General features: G+C 35.4%; 6 protein-coding genes and 1 long non-coding RNA gene across 10 annotated transcripts in view; 4 read left to right on the top strand and 3 right to left on the bottom strand.

Moving 5' to 3' along the window:
* Nucleotides 1–309: 309 nt before the first annotated feature.
* On the top strand, nucleotides 310–7,385 carry LOC118742801 (D-glucuronyl C5-epimerase B). 3 transcript variants are annotated; one of them, XM_036475148.1, is made up of 8 exons: nucleotides 311–516; nucleotides 606–863; nucleotides 1,122–1,631; nucleotides 1,698–1,850; nucleotides 3,596–4,386; nucleotides 5,346–5,560; nucleotides 5,633–5,797; nucleotides 6,855–7,385. In XM_036475148.1, the coding sequence occupies exons 1-7, from the start codon at nucleotides 508–510 to the stop codon at nucleotides 5,782–5,784; spliced, it is 2,088 nt and encodes a 695-aa protein (XP_036331041.1). In that variant the 5' UTR covers nucleotides 311–507; the 3' UTR covers nucleotides 5,785–5,797; nucleotides 6,855–7,385. The 3 variants fall into 3 exon arrangements, with proteins under 3 accessions (XP_036331042.1, XP_036331041.1, XP_036331040.1); XM_036475147.1 differs by lacking the exon at nucleotides 6,855–7,385 and having other exon boundaries at nucleotides 312–516; nucleotides 5,633–6,093; XM_036475149.1 differs by lacking the exons at nucleotides 5,346–5,560; nucleotides 5,633–5,797 and having other exon boundaries at nucleotides 310–516.
* Nucleotides 7,386–8,808: 1,423 nt separating this feature from the next.
* On the bottom strand, nucleotides 8,809–10,428 carry LOC118742800 (coenzyme Q-binding protein COQ10, mitochondrial). The gene is made up of 2 exons (XM_036475146.1): nucleotides 9,772–10,428; nucleotides 8,809–9,537 (listed from the first exon to the last, which is right to left on the bottom strand). Exons 1-2 carry the CDS (start codon nucleotides 9,846–9,848, stop codon nucleotides 8,982–8,984), a joined length of 633 nt encoding a protein of 210 aa, XP_036331039.1. The 5' UTR covers nucleotides 9,849–10,428; the 3' UTR covers nucleotides 8,809–8,981.
* A 356-nt stretch (nucleotides 10,429–10,784) lies between these two features.
* LOC118742799 (UPF0545 protein C22orf39 homolog) lies at nucleotides 10,785–11,782 on the top strand. The gene is made up of 2 exons (XM_036475145.1): nucleotides 10,785–11,043; nucleotides 11,097–11,782. Exons 1-2 carry the CDS (start codon nucleotides 10,975–10,977, stop codon nucleotides 11,493–11,495), a joined length of 468 nt encoding a protein of 155 aa, XP_036331038.1. The 5' UTR covers nucleotides 10,785–10,974; the 3' UTR covers nucleotides 11,496–11,782.
* A 1,131-nt stretch (nucleotides 11,783–12,913) lies between these two features.
* LOC118742798 (uncharacterized aarF domain-containing protein kinase 5) lies at nucleotides 12,914–15,645 on the bottom strand. 2 transcript variants are annotated; one of them, XM_036475143.1, is made up of 7 exons: nucleotides 15,123–15,645; nucleotides 14,435–15,044; nucleotides 14,126–14,371; nucleotides 13,902–14,067; nucleotides 13,474–13,825; nucleotides 13,203–13,367; nucleotides 12,914–13,147 (listed from the first exon to the last, which is right to left on the bottom strand). In XM_036475143.1, exons 2-7 carry the CDS (start codon nucleotides 14,909–14,911, stop codon nucleotides 13,027–13,029), a joined length of 1,527 nt encoding a protein of 508 aa, XP_036331036.1. In that variant the 5' UTR covers nucleotides 14,912–15,044; nucleotides 15,123–15,645; the 3' UTR covers nucleotides 12,914–13,026. The 2 variants fall into 2 exon arrangements, with proteins under 2 accessions (XP_036331036.1, XP_036331035.1); XM_036475142.1 differs by having other exon boundaries at nucleotides 15,100–15,190.
* Nucleotides 15,646–15,926: 281 nt separating this feature from the next.
* Nucleotides 15,927–17,768, top strand: LOC118742795 (post-GPI attachment to proteins factor 3). The gene is made up of 7 exons (XM_036475140.1): nucleotides 15,927–16,242; nucleotides 16,325–16,488; nucleotides 16,550–16,702; nucleotides 16,783–16,907; nucleotides 16,999–17,135; nucleotides 17,248–17,452; nucleotides 17,515–17,768. Exons 1-7 carry the CDS (start codon nucleotides 16,104–16,106, stop codon nucleotides 17,588–17,590), a joined length of 999 nt encoding a protein of 332 aa, XP_036331033.1. The 5' UTR covers nucleotides 15,927–16,103; the 3' UTR covers nucleotides 17,591–17,768.
* On the bottom strand, nucleotides 17,646–18,589 carry LOC118742797 (peptidyl-prolyl cis-trans isomerase H). Its single transcript, XM_036475141.1, has 3 exons — nucleotides 18,360–18,589; nucleotides 18,123–18,299; nucleotides 17,646–18,050 (listed from the first exon to the last, which is right to left on the bottom strand). Exons 1-3 carry the CDS (start codon nucleotides 18,441–18,443, stop codon nucleotides 17,760–17,762), a joined length of 552 nt encoding a protein of 183 aa, XP_036331034.1. The 5' UTR covers nucleotides 18,444–18,589; the 3' UTR covers nucleotides 17,646–17,759.
* Nucleotides 18,590–19,115: 526 nt separating this feature from the next.
* LOC118742794 overlaps nucleotides 19,116–20,820 on the top strand; it is a 13,962-nt gene continuing 12,257 nt past the window's right edge. Inside the window, exons 1-2 of the long non-coding RNA XR_004993394.1 lie at nucleotides 19,116–19,369; nucleotides 19,433–19,537. This is a non-coding gene — a long non-coding RNA (uncharacterized LOC118742794). The remainder of the gene's footprint in view (nucleotides 19,370–19,432; nucleotides 19,538–20,820) is intronic.

Raw genomic sequence — 20,820 nt, 5'->3', positions numbered from 1 at the left:
CGCTTGGCAATTGGATCTGGATTACCTACAAATGAGGTAATTCGCTCTCAAAATTTTGTATGGCGAATTACGTAATTCGAAGGGTAATTGGAGTGCGGATTACGAATGAGAGAGCGAACTACGTAATTGAGGTGGCGTGGGAAAGCCGTATTAAACCAACCGGCTCGCAGGTTTAAACCACATGCATGCACTGATAAGCTGGCGCTCAATATGTTAATTATTCCCAAAGGAATACAAATGACCGACAAATTAAAAAATTTGGCATCCCTATGCTGAATGTTTACAAACACACGTCATTTAGACCTGTCAAAATCATATGTTTTCGGGTAAAACTAACAAAAACCTGTACAAATTTCGCTCGCAGACGAAGTAAATAAAAAATTAGTGCAATAATTAAAAATGAAAATAAATCAGCTATAAAACCGAAAACGGTCATATATGAACACCCGATTCAATTATGCACATTGACCATATTAGCTCAACGGCAGCAATCATAAAAGCCGGAATATGGAAGTCGTGAGCTTATAGTTGATATGTTTAACGCCTACGCACGAAAAATATTCATCTATATAACTGCAATTACAATCTATGCGAATTTCGGATAGTTAAAAATACGATTGCAAATATTGGCGTACAATCCGATGTTCACAAACTATACAAACGCTGGGACAGCAGCGAAAGGTCCTACGCCTACGGTGACCTGTGTAGATACAAAGAGCTGTAATAGTATCAATAAGATTATAACTACTGTCAACACCGCTAAGCACAGCATAAACCACAGAGGTGGAAGTATCAACCGTTTCTTTGTAAAACGAAGTAGCACTAGCGGTACCGAACATAAATCCCGCAAATTCAACGCCAAGGTAAGTGCAAACGTACATACACATTTAACATCATCCAGATATGTTTGGAGAAAGCAAAAATAGTTAATTGCTTTAGAACGTAGCTATGAAGCTAAAATGCATATTCCTATTTGAAATCGAAACCCACAATATCTGAAGCCCCATCCGTAGGTTTTGTGTGCCATTTGAAAAAGTTATTTAAAAGTTGTATTCATAAATAAGCATGGTGTTATCACTTTTTCATATATGATATGAGTTCATATTTTTGTACCTTTACAGCGTGAACAACTCTTTTTCCTAATCATAATGCGTTTAAACCTGAAGAATTTCCTTTACGCACTCATAGCATTTGTAGTATTCACCGGTGCAGTACTATATTTCTTTTTTCCGGATTTCTTATTTCCACACAATTTTGTGCAACATTGGGATCGCCGATTGAAAAAAGGCAATAGTTTGGGTTCAAATACGATTGATGACAATCAATCTTTACTTTCTGCACCGCTACAGAATATTGAGTGCTGGATAAATCAGGAATATTCGATACCTTGCAAACACAGTGCAGAAAATAATGAAGTATACGTGCCATTTTCGTTTTTACGCAGTTATTTTGACATTAATGGTGGCATGCTTGCGGTCACCAGCAGTAGCATCAATGATAAAAGCGTTAATGGAGATGATAATATAGTGCCACGATTTGCGTGGGTGCATAGCAATGCAAAAATTAATGTACCCAAAGGGAAATACGATTCACGTGGACGCTTTGCTTATTTTGAAAACTACAATGTGGAGGTAAATTCAATATTCAAGACGAGCTTGTAGAAATTTTTATTATTATATTTCATTTCACTTATATAGGTGCGTGATCGCGTAAAGTGCATAAGCGCCGCCGAAGGCGTGCCTATAAGTACACAGTGGGAAAAAAGTGGGTATTTTTACCCGACACAAATTGCTCAGTTTGCTTTAGCACATTATAGCAAAAACTTGTCTGAACCACCGCCGAAAATCAAGGTAATCTTTTATTACAAACATATAAACGTTTTAATTGCTTTTACAATAAACTATACCTTTTCGATTAATTAATAATACCTAACAATTATTTCGTAGTTTAAAGTACAAAACCGCGTATCGTCGTTCTGCAAAACAGCGTAACTGTTATTTTTAACAAAAGTTGGGTTTGCTCTTGGCTCAATCCTTATCCATTCGTCCTGAAATATACTAGCCAGAAATGTGATTGCTTTATAAAGAAGAGAACAATTTTTTACCTTCCTTTTATTAGCTTGGGATGTAACTATGTAATATTGATGCGCCCAAAAGATGCAGCGATTTCTATTCTCAAGTTACATACATACCTGATGACAGTACGAATGGCAATTATAACAGGGAGGTTCTATTTTTTTAAACTATAATTTTATATATATGAGTGTTTTTACTTTAGAGGCATTTCATATCACCGCGGCCACCTCTGTGCGCGACCTCTAAGGATTTGGATGAAAGTTGAAGAGATTGAAGGTCTCGGTGCATGAATATATGTACGTGTAGCATATTTTGCCGATATGACGTAGGGTTGTCTATTTACACGGGACTTAAATTTTAAGAAAACGTCATACATACCTTTCTTTAAAGTGCTGTATCTTGAAAGCCTTTTAACGCAACTTAATGAAAAAAAAAATGTATTTCTTCCGTCTTATTACAACACGCTTTATTACAAGAAGAACTAAAAAGAAAAAAATTATTTTTTGATTTAAAGATTCGTTAAATAAGGATATGAAGTTCCCTAACTTTATGTTATTTAACCTTTTAAATTAGCTTAAAATAGGATTCAAGTAATCGGCACGTAGTCATAGCCGAAATAGTCCACTGAAAAGTTAGTTGCAGTTATTTTTTACAGGCATCTCATTGGTAGAGGGCTTCAGGTGTACGAATTTGTTGTAACATCATAAGATGAAGACTTGCTCTAGCTGCTAGTCTCTTAAAATGTCCTCCAATCACGTCGTAAGCAGATTTCCCATTAGAACTTTCAACAAAATCCAATTCTGCCATTTTCTTGAAGGGATTTTCATAATTTCAGTCCTTTAGTAAAGTTAATATGATTTATTCATATTGCTTTTGCTTTTTACACACCTTTCCTCTTTCAAAAATATACAATTTCATAAAATTTCAATGTCTATATATCATATTGCTCGAGCGTTAGACGATCCATATGCATAAGTAGCCCATTACGCTCATTTGGGTACTAAAAGTTGACAATATAGACAATGTTTTTATGTAAAAATAAAAATTAAAAAAATGCTATAACTGTGGCTATAACCAAAAAAAAAAAATCAAAAAGAAAAATGTTTACTTAATTTACTTTCGTTTTTCATACGTTGCATATTAATGTAAAAAATGTACAATTAGAGCCCATAATAAGACGGAAGAAATACACTTTTTTCATTAAGTTGCGTTAAAAGGTTTCCAAGATACAGCTCTTTAAAGAAAGGTATGTGTGACGCTTTTTAAAATTTAAGTCCCGTGTAAATAGACAACCCTACGTCATATCGGCAAAATATGCTACACGTATATTCATGTAACCTAGACCTTCAATCTCTTCAACTTTCATCCAAATCCTTAGAGGTCGCGCACAGAGTTGACCGCGGTGACATAAAATGCCTCTTTATAGAAAATAATTTATGCAACCTCACATACGCGGTTTTGTACTTTAAACGATGATTTGCTTGTGTATTGAGCATGAAGAACTATCGTCTGTTCCACAGGTGTTGGAAGATGCCGATACTAATAAAGCAAATTGGTATACGCCCAAGTCCAGTAATATTTCTCGCATTTGGCATCCGAAATTTAATACATCTGTCATCCAATATGAAACTGCCATTGGATATGATAGTGCTGTGCGCTTAGACATCAACCAAACACTTGAGCTGGTGCTAAGTGTTGATATTTTGCTGGTCACTAACAGCAGTAGTCTTATGGTGACATTGCAGTCTCGTGAAACTAAGCAGAATTACCTACTGCACTACATTCCCGCAGATTTGCGGCTAAGCACGCAAGATCAAAATATATACTATGGCATGGGTACTAGTGCTGTGAATAGATGGCGTCATATAACGCGGGACCTGTTTATAGATGTACAGAAAGGCGTCATGAGTGGCAGTGACAAAAAATCGCCATTAAAAATTCGACGAAATGAATTGCGAGTCACATCGGTGGCGTTTCTGGGTGTTGGTTTCTTCGATAACATAACGTTCTCAACATATGATCACTTGGCGCATTTTTACGATGCCGCCGAGTGGTTTATCCACAATCAGGATTTAAAAACTGGTGGTTGGCCAAATCCAGTGAGGCGCAGTTTAAACGGCTTCACTGAACTTAAAGCAGGTTGGCTCTCGGCTATGGGACAGGGCCACGCGATTTCCGTACTGGCGAGAGCCTACTTCCACTCCGGAGGAGACAAGCGCTACTTGAAAGCAGCGGCGTTGGGCCTAAAACCATTCCGTGTATATTCAAAGGATGGTGGCGTATTAGCGCAATTTATGGACAAGTATTTCTGGTGAGTAAATTTAGTAAAGGACGGGTGGGTGCTATGTATTTAAACATTTATTTATTTAATTAATTAATTTATTTAATATCGTAAAGTTGTATATGGTACAGACATTATGAAAAATTACAAGCTATATATTTTAGTTACAAAATGAAAACGTTAGGCTATTCTAAATTTTTACACAATAAATAGATTTTCAATCTATTGCAGATAATTGATTTTGATTCCGACAAGTCAAGATCCAAAAATTTCGAGAAACAGTTGTACTCATTCAAAGCCCTAACAATGGGGGCATTTGCATTGTAAACCGTTTTATTTAAACCAATACGAAAAGTATCGAAAGCGACGAAGGTTTCTACTCGGCACAGTGAAATCTATCAACCCAAGCAGGGACGAGCAGTCGACTTTACCCGAGACGATGTCGAGAAGACATAGACAGTAGTGAGCGTCTATTATTTAATGTTAATAAGTTAATAAATTGGCAACGCGACTCGTATGGTGGAATCGGTTCAGAAAAATGTGGGTTGTGCAGAGCAAAGTGTAGGAATATTTTTTGCACTCTCTCCAGACGATTGATGTGAATAGCGTGATACGGTCTGCAGATAAACGCAGCGTATTCCAGTTTAGACCGTACAAAGGCAGTGAACAAAGTCTTAAGTGTGTACGGGTCCGAAAATTGCGAATAGTTTGAGATGGTGTAATTTATATGCGCATTCAAATTAAACTTAGAATCAAAAAACACTCCCAGGTATTTAATCACTTCAACCGATTCGAGAAAGGTGTTAGCTGAATGGTACAAAGTGCACAGAGGTTTAGGCAGTTTAGAGAACGTAGCTTTGTGGCATTTAATGATGTTAAGGAAGAGATGATTCATTGCACACCAATTACATAGCTTATCGAGTTCTGATTGAAGATTGAATTGGATAACGCATTTTTTAAATGTATTCTTTAACTTTACATTTTCACAGGTACGAAGAATATCCAACAACGCCGCCATCTTTCGTTTTGAATGGTTTTATTTACTCTCTTTTGGGACTATTTGATTTAAATTCTACCGCGCCATCAAACATTGGACGCGAGGCTGGAAAGCTTTTTAATCAAGGCATGTATTCATTGAAAAAAATGTTACTGTTGTATGACACGGGCTCTGGTACGAGTTATGATTTGCGTCATCTAAGTTTAGGTTTGTAGATATAGATGCAAAATAAGATAGTGCGTTTTTTGAATAATTTGAATGCACGTTCTCGTATTGCAGGCACTGCTCCGAATTTGGCACGAGACGATTACCATGCGACGCACGTTAGCCAGTTACTGTTACTATCTACAATCGATAGTGATCCACTATTAATGGAAACAGCTGAGCGATGGAAGGGCTATATGTTTGGTAAACGAGCCAAGCACAATTGAGGGCGAGATAGGCGTAAGCGCCACAAACATGTAGCCTATAAAACCTTAGGTCGAGGCCACGCAATGAGCGGCAAAGCGACGAGCGGCTGAGCGACGCCATACAAAAATGCCGCTCAGCAGCTCAGAAATGCCACTCAGTGCGTGGCCACTTCAATAGTATTTCATATGTTTTAATTTTAAGCTGCTCAGCCACTCAGCCAGTCGCCGCCTAGCCGCTCATTGCGTGGCCTCGGCCTTAGAGTGATATTTGATCCTTACTTTTGCAAAATAAGTATTCTTTTTACTTACTTTTATATACAATTTTTTATACATATTATCTTTTATTTTTATATTTTCTTATTGCCTATGTAAAGAGGAGAATCTTTGTGAATTAGTTTGTTTTTCTTTGTACTGTAACAAACTTATTGAAATTGTCTATGCAGATGGAACATCCCTCCGAGTAGTGCGAATACTCGGTCTAATACTAAAAGTGTGTATTGTACCTAGTACTAAACCTATTTCCATGGGAAAGTCAGAATTATAAGCTGCTAATAAGTGACTAAAATAGAAATGTTACTTTGAAAGAATGTACGAGTTTTGTATTTTGCTTGGCAAAATCGGTTTTTCATTTGATGTATTTTTCGCAATATTGTAGATAGTACTTACATCTTTATATATTAGGATTCTTGCCAATATATTTAATTTAAAATTTTAATAAAAAAAATGTGTATTACTTCTCGAACTTTACCCATCTGTATTTCTAATATAAGCTTGTTTTTTCTGCGGTAATATTTTGTGTAATATTTTTACTCTATAGTATTGATTATTTTATTAAAATTAAAAATATTTTTTTAAGTTTATATGAACTAAAATTTAGGGAAAACAAATCATACTTAATGTGTTTTTACTTTTATAATTATTTATGTAAGTTATGACATTTTAGAAATAGATAAAAAATACGCATTGTTAAAAAGTTTAATGTAAAAAATAAATCGAGTTAGTAGTAATATTAGAGCTTAAACCTTGCATTTCACACCTATCTAAAAAACGCATCAACATTAATACTCACATATTGTTTTCCTTTATTGTAGTCTGTTAAATCTTCAATAATCTAATCCACATGGAACGATACAATAACTAATTTAGGCACTGTAGTGTTGAAACTAACAAGAGGAATCAACTAATGTAGAATAAAACGAAATACTTAAATAAATGTATAAGTAATGTAGTAGAGATTACAACTGCCAAACTGTGAACAGACATTTATTTTTCTCAAGGTTCGTATACTTTGGGAGAAAATTTGAAATAAAAGCGTCACATAAAATGCAATATGCATGTATATTTATTTAATTGGTTGATTACGGACAAACCTCAATATCGCCACTGAAATATAAATCTATAATAAAAAGCTTTCTCGCTTTATTTTCATAACATTCAGCTATCTTATAAAAATTTTTGAAGGCAAATTTTCAAATAAGATAGTGTTAAATGTTTCTTCTCGCTCCAATTACCTCACCTAGTATAATTATCACCATGGGCTTATATTCAATACAACCTATCTGCAATTCTCACAAACACTACTTTCGCATGTTAGCACCCATCTGGGATTTAACTGTCGCATTGATTTTTTGATTTCAATTTTTTTTTCAATTCAATAGCAAATCGAGGGCTTATATTCAATACCCTCTATCTGCGGTTTTCACAAAAACTACTTTGAACATTGCAGATAGGTTGTATTGAATATAAGCCATCGATATTATGAATAGCAATTATAGTTTGCTATGTAGTCTAAGGTAATCGAATTTTGAGCCGCCAATTATCAAGACTTTAGTGTAAAAAGCTGCAGATACAGTTGAAGAAATAAAAAAAAATTTCTGAATAAAATTTTTCTATCGCTACCATAAAAATGCAGTTGCCAATATTGCAACCCAGTCGTTAATTGCCATCTGTAATACCACTTCAACCACTGGCAACGCAACTGAAAACCGGTTGCCGTCCGACCCAAAACGTTGCAACAGAACTGCCTTCGTTTTTTTATCATGAATAAAAGTATTTATTATATTAATAATATTACGCAGCGCTAGCAGCAGAGACTGTATGGCGAATGAGGGCTAGAGTAGATACGAAGAAGCAGATCAGAGAATTTTAGGGATTACTAAATTTTGGATACTGGATGACTGTTGATACACAAAACAGGGAATGTCTAAGAGACCAAATTTCAATAGATGTGCGTTAGTAATTATGGTTTGTCTAACTGACGGCTAAACTAAATTATCCTTTGTAGGGCTAAAATCGCTTTGTGGGTAGGCTACTTTTATTTGATCACTATTCTTCCATTACTAAAACGCACTCACATATTTGAAAGATCAAAATTATATTACCCACCCCTAGATGGTGTAGTTGTTGTTGTTGTTGTAGCAGCATACAAATTCCCCAAAGAGTTTTTGGGAGTGTTGCTGGAGTGACAGTCCTTGGCCAGATATAAATCTGGGTCGTTCCGGTTACGTAGACCCGACTGTCGTGGGAACGTAGATGGTGTAGTCTTCATAAACGATTAAGATCCCTTTTAAAAACATATCAATGCACATATATTAAAATTTTATTAGATAAAAAATATTTATATATGTACATTTTACATATGAATAGTTTAAGATTAATACCTAGAACTAAAAAACTATGGCCTTCGTTAAATGTTTTTAAACAAACTGAACAAGTGAGTTTGGGTTATTTTTATAATTACTTACTTTACTACTAGCTTTACATTAATTCCTTGAATTATTAAAAAATAATAATATGGATTGTACGATACACAAAATGAACTTAGCAGTATAACTTACAATAGTTTTAGCACTTCAGTTAATGCAATGAATTATTAACTCATTATGAAAAGAACTGCTTTTTGAGGAAATCTGGTATGCACCCATATGTATATATATTAGTAAACATATGTAGCGATATTAGTAAACATATGAGCTGGCGTGACGTTACAGCGAAATCGGCCTATAAATAAATTAGAGGACTTTATTTTTTATTTTATTTTTTTTTGCGGTACTTAACGCTGGAAAGGTCCATATGTCCTAATGTAATATGTACATATGTGCTAGTTTCATTTGGCTGCATTGTTTATCTTAAATACTAAATAATAATAAAATACAACAATCACATACAAGCTCTTCAACACTATATTACTTAGATTTAACTTGTTCATTGAGCCTCGGTCAAGATCTTCGCCAAGACAATATATGCGATTTAATCGAAGGTGGTCCATATCGTCTCTCAGCTTCAGCTACAAATGCATGCTCCATTTGATCGCAAATTAATTCAAAGAATATATTTGCAATATTGCTATGTAACAGCGATTTGAATTCGAAAGTTACTTTGAAGTCGACAACACACGACTGTGGAATATCTTTCAGACCAGGACTAAAGCGCCATTCGTTTAGTAAAAAAGTGAATAATCTCCCATCGTTACAAACGGATCTCACAAGAGCTGGAGATTTCAGCGAAACATTCGACGTATATTTTTCATTAAGTGGTGGGAAACCGACGATAAGATCAGCCTTGAACTCATCTTTTCTACGATTGTGTACCAGCGATTTTTTTACATATGGTACAAATTCATGATAGTTTGGTACGTCGGCAACCACATCGTACATTTCCTTCATTGAGTATCCAATTAATTCCTTTTTTACATATTCCCGATTCTTATTCGTTAGGTCATTGAATGTGAAAAAGGCTCTTTGGGAAAAATTTGCGTTGCTACCTACAGCGGTGCTAGAAATACAAATTAAAAAAAAAAAAAAAACAATTAAAAATAGATTGTAAGACACGAGTACAACAACTAATAGCAACAAAAATTCTACAAAAGTAGGTATATGGTTTTATGCTATTGAACTGGCCAAGTTACAAATGTGCATCGCTGTGATTACACTCTTTAAAGGTTATATAATTTTCATTGCAATTTCGATGAATTAAATAAGAAACAATTTTTTTACAATTTATACTTACGATAATTCCTTGCAAAAAAAACTTATAAATTGCTTATTTCCGAGCCACATTTGAACGTTTTTCAGCATTGTCCACATGAATAAACAGCAATACTAACAAACAATGCTCTCTGGTCCTGGTCCAGCGGATTCAAAACAATTACAATCGATTATTATTCAAAATTATTTTTCCTCTCCAAGTTCGTGCGATGAAATGAAAACAATAAAAAAAATATATGATAAATTCAAAACATATGTTTTCTCGTTTAATTGACAAAGTGCTCGCAGGCAGTGTGATCAGATAAACCTAATGTCGTTTTTAAAAAAGGTTACCGACTGTCTGGAAAATCTCGAGACCCCTACACCTTGCATTTAAAGTGGCTTTCGAAAGCAGTTTTCATTTACACGGTGAATGCAGACATGTCCACTTTTAGCTATGTTATCAGACATATTTATTAGAGATGTGCCGGGTATCTGGTAGATTGGTAGATCTGGAATATGGCTTAACCGGCCGTTTTTCTGCTATCCGAATATCCGGCCGGATTTTGGTTATAGAAGATGCAGTTTAAAGATTTAGTTAATTTTTCTTTAGAATCAAATTACATAAATAGTATCTAATTGGTAATTTAAAATCTATTTTTTGTGGCATATTTTCAGGCGCATTAGAAATCACAATAGTGATGCGCTGAGTTTGTTAATTTGCACAGAGATGAAGCCAATGTCCATCAGCTTTTTTTTATTTAGAATTACGGTCAGCCAATAAAGTTTAGGTACTTTAGGGCTAAAAAACTGCATACTCAACTTTTTTCCAGAGAGCGTAAATAAAAAGTGCAATATTTGAATGAAATTTTGCCGAATTTTCTTTAATTTTGCACAAGGTTTGGAAATCTGATTTTGGGGCTTTTTATTGTAGCATTAACCATATTTTTATAAAAAATGATCGAAAATAAGATATTTAAAAATAGTACACCGTATTGTAAAAAATTCGCTGAAGCTAAACTTTACGGACTGACTGTAGTTTTTTCTTGCCACAAAATGTTTGATTTTTGCTCAAATCGTGTTCGTGCAGACCAAAAAGTTATCAAAATAGGTCTTGAACTATTGCGTTTTTTGCACGGAAGAAGAAGCAAGAAGCCAATGTCAATCAGTTGTTTTTATTTATAACTAGTTTTTCTTGGCTTTTTTTATTTACTAGTTTTTCTTGGTTATTAAATAACGATACAAAATGTCAATGAAAAATGACGCGAAAAATGTAGGAGACACTGATGCTCAAAACCTAAAAGACGCCTGGTCTGTGAGTAGACTCCTTGCGTTCGTGGATAATTTCATTTATAATTCTCCATACAGATTCGGCCATGTGAGGTGTATAACGATGAATATGATGATTGCACCAGCATCAAAGCGCGCTTCCATCAATATTTCATTCATGGTGAAAGTATTGATTGTTCCCAGTGGAAAACAGATTATAATAATTGTGAACGTTACATGAAATCCAACGGGAATGATGTAACAGCCGGCGAAGCCGTCATCCGTAGTGAAGCTGAACGGCGGCGAAAACGAATGGAGGCACACTATGGAAATACGACATGGAAAAAGCGAACACATCCTCCTGAAGATTGGTCGAAACCTTTACCAGAATGGTTAGCTAAGAAAAATGAGAATACATTTCTGGAGCTAAAGCAGATGGAATTAGATGGGCGTAAGCTAGCCGAAGAAACTGAAAAATCATACTGTGCTCTAATGTAGATAACGTATTGTATGCACTACTGTTTCGGAAAAAACGTTAAAAGCCTATTTTTGTAAATACATCGCATGTGCTGCATCCAGCTATGATAGTCCAACTTATCATTTTGATATAATTTACACTTTCCGATTTTTGGAACACAAGGATAGTGGTTCGTTCAGAAATGCATCAAGCCAAAGCATCAGTCTCTTTTTTTCTAAACTGTAGTTGATGGAAATATCCAATATGCGCAACCACGGTTAAATGGTTAAATTGCCTATAGCTTAGAAATAAAAGTGAACACACCATAGTTTTTGTTTTTGATAAAAACATACATATTTATTAGCGAGAGGAATTATACATGCCCCTTAAATTGGAGCAAAAACACGACGGACACATCTGGGCGACGATGATAGTATTGGCTTTATATGCACCACTTTTTGTGGCGCAAAAGAAGCATAGAACCATGATTCAAGGGATGGTTTATAGCAGTAGTTATGAGAACAAAATGATGGAAGTTTCAAGAAGTAAGTGGGGCAAATTAGATTTCTCAAATAAATGTGAAAATAAGTATATATGCTGTACCTTGATACAAAAAAGAAGGTAGTTCCATTGTCACTTTTTCGTCGCAATATTAACAACCTGACAATTAAGCAGATTGTGACATTTCATGCTACCATATTCCACGATTCATTATTGAATCATGACCATATCCAACACCTAAAAACCTTCAAATTTTATTATTGATTTTTTGTTGATTCAAAGCATTTTGTTCTTATAATCGAAAGTTGAACAAGCAAACGGTCTTTTGTTGGATATGGTTCGGTTATTTGTCCAATGGTTTTGGGTTTTGTCTTATTTGTCGATTTTGGTTGACTATTTCTCGGATATGTCCAAATTTTATAACAGTAGAAAAATTCTCCAAAGAGTTTTGATAAGTCTTACTGAAATGTCGGTTCGTTGTTGTTGTTGTTGTAACAGCATACAAACTCCCCAAAGACTTTTTGGGGAGTGTTGCTGGAGTGACAGTCCTTGGCCAGATATAAATCTGGGTCGTTCCGGTTACGTAGACCCGACTGTCGTGGGAACGAAATGTCGGTTCGTCGTTTCGGTTAGTTAGGTCGATGGGGTACGGTCTATACCACTCATACTTTAAAGATACATATCGTCGTTTAAAGTTCAAACCGCGTATCGTCATTCTGCAAAACCGTTTTGCTGCCAAAAATTGGATTTGCTCACACAAGCTCTTGGCTAAATCCTTATCCATTCGTCCGGAAATATACTAGCCAAAAATGCGATTTGATTTTGAAATATGAGTGTTTTTACTCTCTAGAAAATAATTTATGCAACGTCACATACGCGGTTTTGCATTTTGTTGGTACGCGGTTTTGTTCTTTAAACGACGATATATTAAGATAAATATTGATAATTTCTTTAGTAGTATTTTGTGCATATTTTTAATACGTACAAACATTAGTAGACAAAAATAATGCTTAGTAATTAATAAAATTGCACTTAATTTATATATGTACTCTAACTCTCGGCTAAATGTTATCAATTAAAATCTTTTATTGCTATATCACTAAGTAACGTGTGTACCGATCCAGGGGCCCTATTTAATTTGTATAAGATATTGAGGTACAGATTGAGGCACGATACACGAAACGATGATGCCCTAAAATATATGATTTAATTATATTTGTTCGGTGTAAAAAGGATAATTTAATTACCATAAGTTATATTCAAATATGATTCGCCTATAAAACCAAAATATGTAACTGTGAAGTGAATTGCATTTGGCGTAAATGCAATATTGTGCATATCGAGCCATTGTTCGAGGTCTGTCCACTACATCGCCATGCTGCCGGCTAATCGCGCGCACTGTGTTTAGATTTCTTTTAAAAGAAAATGTATAAGTAATTAACATACGCATTAACATGTAAGCGTGTACGTACATCTACAATAAATTATATTATAAAAATCCATTGCACAAATAATTACCTCACAACAAAAAGCATGTTACGCGGCATCTCTTTGAGTGTACCCATTATTAGCTCAAAATTTTTTTTAGCAACCAGTCGAATGTATTCAATATCGCTTTCACTTAACTTCGTCTTAACACGACCACCATGAATACGAATTGGCTGTTGAAAAAGCACTTCGGCAAATTTCATGTGATCTTGGATACCCATTTTCTGAGCAGACGATTGCATTTTCTGCTCGTCTCGCAACACCGTCGCCTCCCAGAACTCACAAAGAGGTAAACGCACAGATTTTGGTACGAATTCGTAAAGGCCGTGATCTAAAAGTACTAATTCTGCTTGTCCTGATTTTTGATTTTTACGTACATACACTAAAAAGAACAATTTTCGTAAAAGCAGTAGAATGTAAATGTAGTTAAAGGTGTTTCTCTAAGAATATGTACTTACCGTTCCCCGGATGTGGATCTGCATGTACAAAGCCTGTATGAAATATTTGCTCAGCAAACATGTTGAATAGTTTTGAATCTACATCTTTTAAATCAAGATTCTCGCGTTGTATACTTTCAACATCACTCACTTTAAATCCGTTAATCCATTCCATGGTGAGCACGCGCTATAGAAATTAATTAAGCATTTCAATATTTTTGAATATGTATGTTTCAGCTATTTACCGGTTTTGTAAATTCCCAGTAAATGTGCGGTATATGCACATAATTGAATTTTTCGAGATCTTTGGCGCAACGTTCTGCGTTCTGCCCTTCATTCACAAAATTTAGTTCTTGTACCAAATTTTTACGTAAGTCGCGCAATATCCAACCAAAATTATAATTTTTGAAAAATACTTCAATAACATCCTGGAGAAACATAATGGTTCCCAAATCACTGGTGAAACGTTTTTGCAAGTCACCATATTGTACCTGGAATAAAAATGTATGTACATATGTATGTACGCAGAACATATTCCTTGTTTATACATCTACCTTCACAGCTGCAACCTCGCCAGTTTTTAACTTTGCCTTGAATACTTGCGCCAGACTAGCAGCCGCTACTGGAGTATAATCGAATTCAGCGTAAACATTTTCCGGAATCGTACCAAAATCCTCGGAGAAAACACGCTGCACATCAGTTTTAGACGTAGGTAAACATTTGTCTTGCAATTGTTCCAATGTACTTGTATATTCTTTTGGTAGTATATGGTTAATAGCAGCAACACCTTGGCCCATTTTAATGTACAGACCACCATTTAGCAAGCATGTCTCAAGTAAGCGTTTCGCGCTTTTTAAGTGCACATGCTTTAATTGCAAATCATAGTCTGCGTCGTTCTCATGTTGCTCAAGGAGTATATAATCGGCTGCAATTAACGAAGCAGTTTTGAGTGAGCGCAGAAAACGAATGGTAGCTCCACTATAGATAAATTCATTAACAACTGCATCGTATACAATAAAACTGCTTAACATTCCCAACAATCCAAGTCCAAAGTAAGATCGACTATGTACGACCCTTGTACCGCCGTAGTGCTTCACATTTTCTCGAGAATGAACAAGACGGGTCTTATTAAAATTCCTCTCGATATTGTACGTGCGTAGAAATCTATGCCAGCGGTTACATTATTAATAAAATAATCCGTATGAATTTAGATACGTACCTTAGTTGAAACCTAAAACTTACAAATGATTTGCTCATATTTAAAAATTAAATTAGCAGACAATAAACGTTTGGCTATTTTCGATTTAAGCTACTTCCTGCACAATATACCCCGAATTTTGCGATCAAAACAAAAAACATATGGCTACATGCGTTTTGTTTATTTCACTTTCAACTTTTTCCATTTCAGCAGTGTTGTAAATTAATTAACTAATTAAAAATTTTACCAAATGTTTACATACGAAATTTTTCTATATCTGGCAATTGAAATTCATGATCCATTCTCTAATGAGTATTTTTAAGACATCTTTATACAATAAAGTTATAGCCGGTAGCGAATAGATGTCGGCAACACTAGTTGTGTTTTCGTATACTCTAGCAAAAAATATCCAGTAACCTGCCAGTAACCAAATTTCGGAGAGCAAGCCAATATTTACCCTAATGAGAGAAATATTCAAGAAGGTACGAAAACGCAAAACCAGCTAGAAGTTGGAAGTTTTATGGACAGCTGATTAATTTGTCATTTTCGGACGCAATTTTCTAAGAAAAATATTATATATATTATTATATATTTAAATATGCTTATTTTGTCAATTGCAACTCTAAAAGCACCACAAACAATTCTTTTGGTAATGTAAATTGCATTAAGCCTCATGCCATCAGCTGTTTTTCTTACTAACAAATAGTTACTAGTAAAAATGTATCCAGTAAAACTCCAATTCAACTTGCAAGTTCAGCTGTAATTTTTCCTCTCTCTTTTGCTGGTTTCTTGCAAGTGTTTGCGTACGAAAATACTATCCAGTAAAAACCAATAAAATTAGTACCTGATTTTACTGGATAGTACGTACGCGAACAGGGCTACTGCTTTTTATCCTCACTCATTCCCAACCAGCACGAAAATCGATAAGGTACAAAGGTTTGGGAAAAGAGTGGAATAATGCTTAAAACCGTACCACTTTGTTGTACCGCTTAGTTTTTTGGAAAATAGTTAAAATAATTATTATCATGTCTAGTTCAGTGTTACCTTATATATATTTTTTAGTACTTGCGTTCTTTGTATTAGGTTGCCACGGCTCTATTGGAGATCGTACACAATTCTTTCACAATTGTAGACAAAACTGTGAACGGCAAAATTGTAGTGCAGGTAAATTGAAAGTACACTGGACAAAATTAAGTCCATATATACATGGAAACGTAGAAGTTAGAAAGTGCGAATTTATATTTAGATGGCGTAGAGATTCAGGAGCAGGCCGTTAAATATTATCAACAGTCGATATTCGACAAAGCGTTTGCTTGGAACTGTGCGGATGAATGCCAATATGGTTGTATGTGGCGCACAGTGGATGCGTTTGCAGAACGCGGTTGGGACGTACCACAGTTTTATGGAAAGGTAAACCAATTATAGTTAATATTAATAAAGCAATCATATTTGTATTTTAAATTGTGCATAGTGGCCATTCCTCCGTTTTCTTGGTACTCAAGAACCAGCCTCGGTGTTGTTTTCTATTTGTAATTTGGTTGTTCACATTCGCATGCTACGACGCTTTCGTACTGAGGTGCGTCCGGATAGTCCATGCTATAAGTTGTGGCATATTTTCTCATTTGTAAGTACTTACAAGCATATGTACGTATATTATTTCTCCGGTTTAATAAGTATTATTATAATTTGTATACGATCTTACAGGTATGTATTAATGGTTGGATATGGTCGACAGTTTTTCACACAAGAGATTTTCCTGTGACAGAGTTAATGGATTACGCTTTCGCTTACAGTGTTGTACTCGTGTCACTTTATTGTATGGTTATGCGGTGGGTGGAAACGATATACCTACATTTACTATCATGTAAAAATGGATTTTGGCGAAATATATGTACTTACATATGTACGTTTCAATTTCAGGATGATATACCGGCAGTCGCTCATATTACGAGGCTTAATTTCATTGATATTTCTCTCGTTCTTTGTAAATTACTTTGCGTACCTGAGCTTAGGCAAATTTAGTTACTCTTTAAATATGACGACAAATATTGTTACTGGTAAGCAAATTTTTCCACAATATGACAAAACAAATTAAATTGAAGGCTGCACAAAAATAATTGATTATGCTGTATTACATACATATGTACATATATCTGTTCGCTTTGCTAGGTATAATCTCCGCACTGGGATGGTTTGTTTGGTGTTATTTGGAACGACATCGGCGTGCATATTACCGTAAAATTATCCGCTTCTATATTTTATTCGGCATGTCTATGAGTTTAGAGCTATTGGACTTTCCACCAATTTTGTGGCTTATAGACGCACACGCCTTATGGCATTTGGCTACAGTTCCTGTCATCTCGCTGTTTTATGAGTAAATACAAATCAAATCAATACTTAAATTTGTATTTTATATTTTTTTACACATACACGCAGTTTTATAATTGACGACTGCCGCTCACTTTGGAAGGAACAGCAGTTTGAAAGTGGAAAGCTTGGCAAGCACATCTAATGAGTTCATACATAGGCTAATTCTTCCTAAACTATTTTGTGATTATGAGATGTTGTTTTGTAACAAGAGGTGTTTTAGTAAAATTTTATTTTGCCAACTTAAGAAACAAAGATTTACTACAGATATCATGTATCAAAATTTTAATATTATGTATAATATACTACACTTTCTACATTTGTCCGCATTGTGATATTGTTACTGGCAGTTTGGGCTTATTGTTTGGACCAGTGGGAACGTTTTCAATTTTTCTCATAATTAATAAGCCATCTAAAACGCGACCAAAAACAACATGTTTGCCATCGAGAAAATTGCATTTTGCACAAGTTATGAAAAACTGGCATCCATTTGTATCTTTTCCACTGTTTGCCATTGAGAGAAGGCCTGGTGAATCGTGTTTCAATGTGAAATTTTCATCGGAAAACGTGCCACCATATATGCTCATTACACCAGTGCCATCACCCTGAGGAAAAGAAGCTGTTGCTAACACATCTCTGTACGTATATACAAATGCATATATTGGTTAATTACTTACGTGCACAAAGTCACCACCTTGAATCATGAAATCTTTAATGACACGATGAAAACTAGCTCCCTTATATCCCATGGGCACATCGTCTGGACGGTATTCTCCAGTGCAAAGTTCACGAAAATTTTCTGCAGTTTTTGGGACTGTGTCCGCAAACAGCTCGAAGATCATTCGACCGATTTCCTAAATAACAATCAGATATGTACATAAGTTCCTGGCTGAATAGTTTGTTTAACAGTTTACCGTCGTTCCAACAGATACGTCAAAGAAAACTACCGGGTTATTGGGATTGCGCAGTTGCGACTGAATTTGATTCCAAGTTGGCATATTTTGAATTGTATTTATGAAATGGTTATTCTTATAAATTCTGATTTTTATTTAACCTAATTACCGAAAAACCATTTTCTTCAATGTTCTTTTTGTTGAATTGTTTACTTTCGTTGAGAGACTAGAAATGCCGTTTTTAAATCGATTAAATCGAACAATTCCGAGTCGATTATTTTGTCGATTTTTTAGTTCCGATTCGAATCTTGAATCGATTCAAAAAATTAGAGAATCGACATTTGATTTTTCATCAATTGCTTCTTATTGATCTACGGTTTACGTCATAAAATCTATAAAATTTAAAACATTTTAATTGGAGGCTCTTATCGAGGGTATTGTGTGAAAGACTGAAGACCACCGTCAATGAACTGATTGGGCCTTATCAGTGTGGCTTTAGGCCTGGCAAATCCACCATAGACCAGGTATTCACAATACGCCAAATCTTGGAAAAGACCCGCGAGAAAAGGATCGACACTCATCACCTATTTGCCGACTTTAAAGCGCTTTCGACAGCACTAAAAGAAGTTGCCCAAGGCGAATTTATACAAGGTGGTGTTACTGGCGATCTTAGATTACAACAACGACAACCATATGTATTTTGTATCATGGTGAAATCGTAATTTAACAATGCACGAGAAGTTGAAATTATTTCCCGAAAGCGATTTGCGTAATTTCAATTGCAGTTACACCTTCCAATTTTTATTGCCGAAAGTGATTTCTGCAAATCTACAAAAGGACTTTCTGACAGTTTACTCGGGAGAGTGGACTTACGATTTCGCATAAAATGCATCACACGGTCACACTGTTTATAACAGCTGTTTGTAGCACACGCTTTTCAAATTTTGTTTATTGGTGGGGGAATAAAGTGAAGTGCTTCATAGCCTCGTTAAATTAATAAAAGCTACCCAATTTCGTTTAAAAACTTTAAGGTACATATGTATAAGGTATCCATAATTCACAAAGGCCTTAACCAAAAAATTTTTATTTTACAGGAGCGGCGAAAAACAAAAATCACGTTATGCACACGTATACGGCGTTTTAAAAAGTGGCCTCACTCCGTTGTTTTTGGTACTAACACTTTAAAATTTATAGTGAAGGTGTGTTTTATATATCCCGGAAATGTTTGCTTATTTGTACAACGATTTTGGGGAGGGGCGGAGGGGAGGGGGCGTGGCCCCCCAAAACCCACCTTAAACGAAAGAGGATGGACGACGCTTTATGAAAAGTCATCCCTACCCCCGTCAGTGCCCCTAAAGACACTTAGGAGCTGTTTGAAAATAGGGGAAATTTGGATTTTTTCAAAAAGGATTATAACCCTCACTACTCCTTTTTCTGTTGCCGAAGAAGAGGGGCTGAACACCTTTTGCAGAGAGCACCTTTCTGCGTAGGCAGCCTTCGGCCGCACTTAGGGATTATTACCCCGACTAAGTAGAATTTTGCTTTCTGTGTTGCCGAAGAAAAGGGGCTGAATACCTTTTGCACAGGACGCCTATCTGCTTTAATTTACATATGAAATAGGGCGTTCTTGAAAAGTTTTTTGAGATAGAGCATATTCGAGCTGGCTGCCAAGATAGGTCGATCTTTCACTCAGCAGTCGATTTTTTGTTGAATTCATTACGGAAAAAACGCGGAGTCAGAGTCGGATGGAAAGGTTCTGAGAAAAGTTATTCCATGGGAAAGATAAATGATTTAAATATTCAGTTTCCGCTGCTTTTCTTTCCTTCAAAGTTAAATAGTGAATTGGCAGGTCCCTGAAACTCGCCCTCTTGTGATTCACACACTTTTCTGGTGACAAAATCAAAGCTTTTTTAAAAGTATTTAATTGACTAGGTAATCGTTTCAAAAGTTCTTCGATTAAACAGCTTTGTGTCTTTTAATATGCTTCTTAAGTCAAGTTTATCACGCAGTTCACTAGCCTCTTCTGTAAAATTATGGTAGAAAACTAAGTTTTGTATATTATTATAATTGAGAAAAATTTATTTGAAGGGAAAAAATCGCCAAAAATTGCTAAAGGCGCGAAATCGCCAAATCTGGACACTGTCAAACTCCAAAATATGCAAAAGAATGAGAGACAAAAGAAGATAGGATATAACCCCGTAAGCATTAAAAATATACAAAGGTGTTCTCTGCAAAAGGTGTTCAGCTCCTTTTCTTTGGCAACACAAAAGGGAAAATTCTACTGCCTGAGGGTTATAATCCGTAAGTGCGGCCGAAGGCCGCCTACGCAGAAAGGTCTTCTCTGCAAAAGGTGTTCAGCCCCCCTTCTTTGGCAACACAAAAGGGAAAATTCTACTGCCTGAGGGTTATAATCCCTAAGTGCGGCCGAAGGCCGCCTACGCAGAAAGGAATTCTACGCAAAAATACATTTGTTAAAAAGAAA

This window comes from Rhagoletis pomonella, unplaced genomic scaffold (genome assembly GCF_013731165.1).
Source record: "Rhagoletis pomonella isolate Grant_MI unplaced genomic scaffold, Rhpom_1.0 Rhpom_scaffold_00007, whole genome shotgun sequence".
Classification (NCBI taxonomy): Eukaryota; Metazoa; Arthropoda; class Insecta; order Diptera; family Tephritidae; genus Rhagoletis; species Rhagoletis pomonella.
Note: the sequence above shows the minus strand (reverse complement) of the source record. Positions and strands in the feature narration are given on the sequence as shown.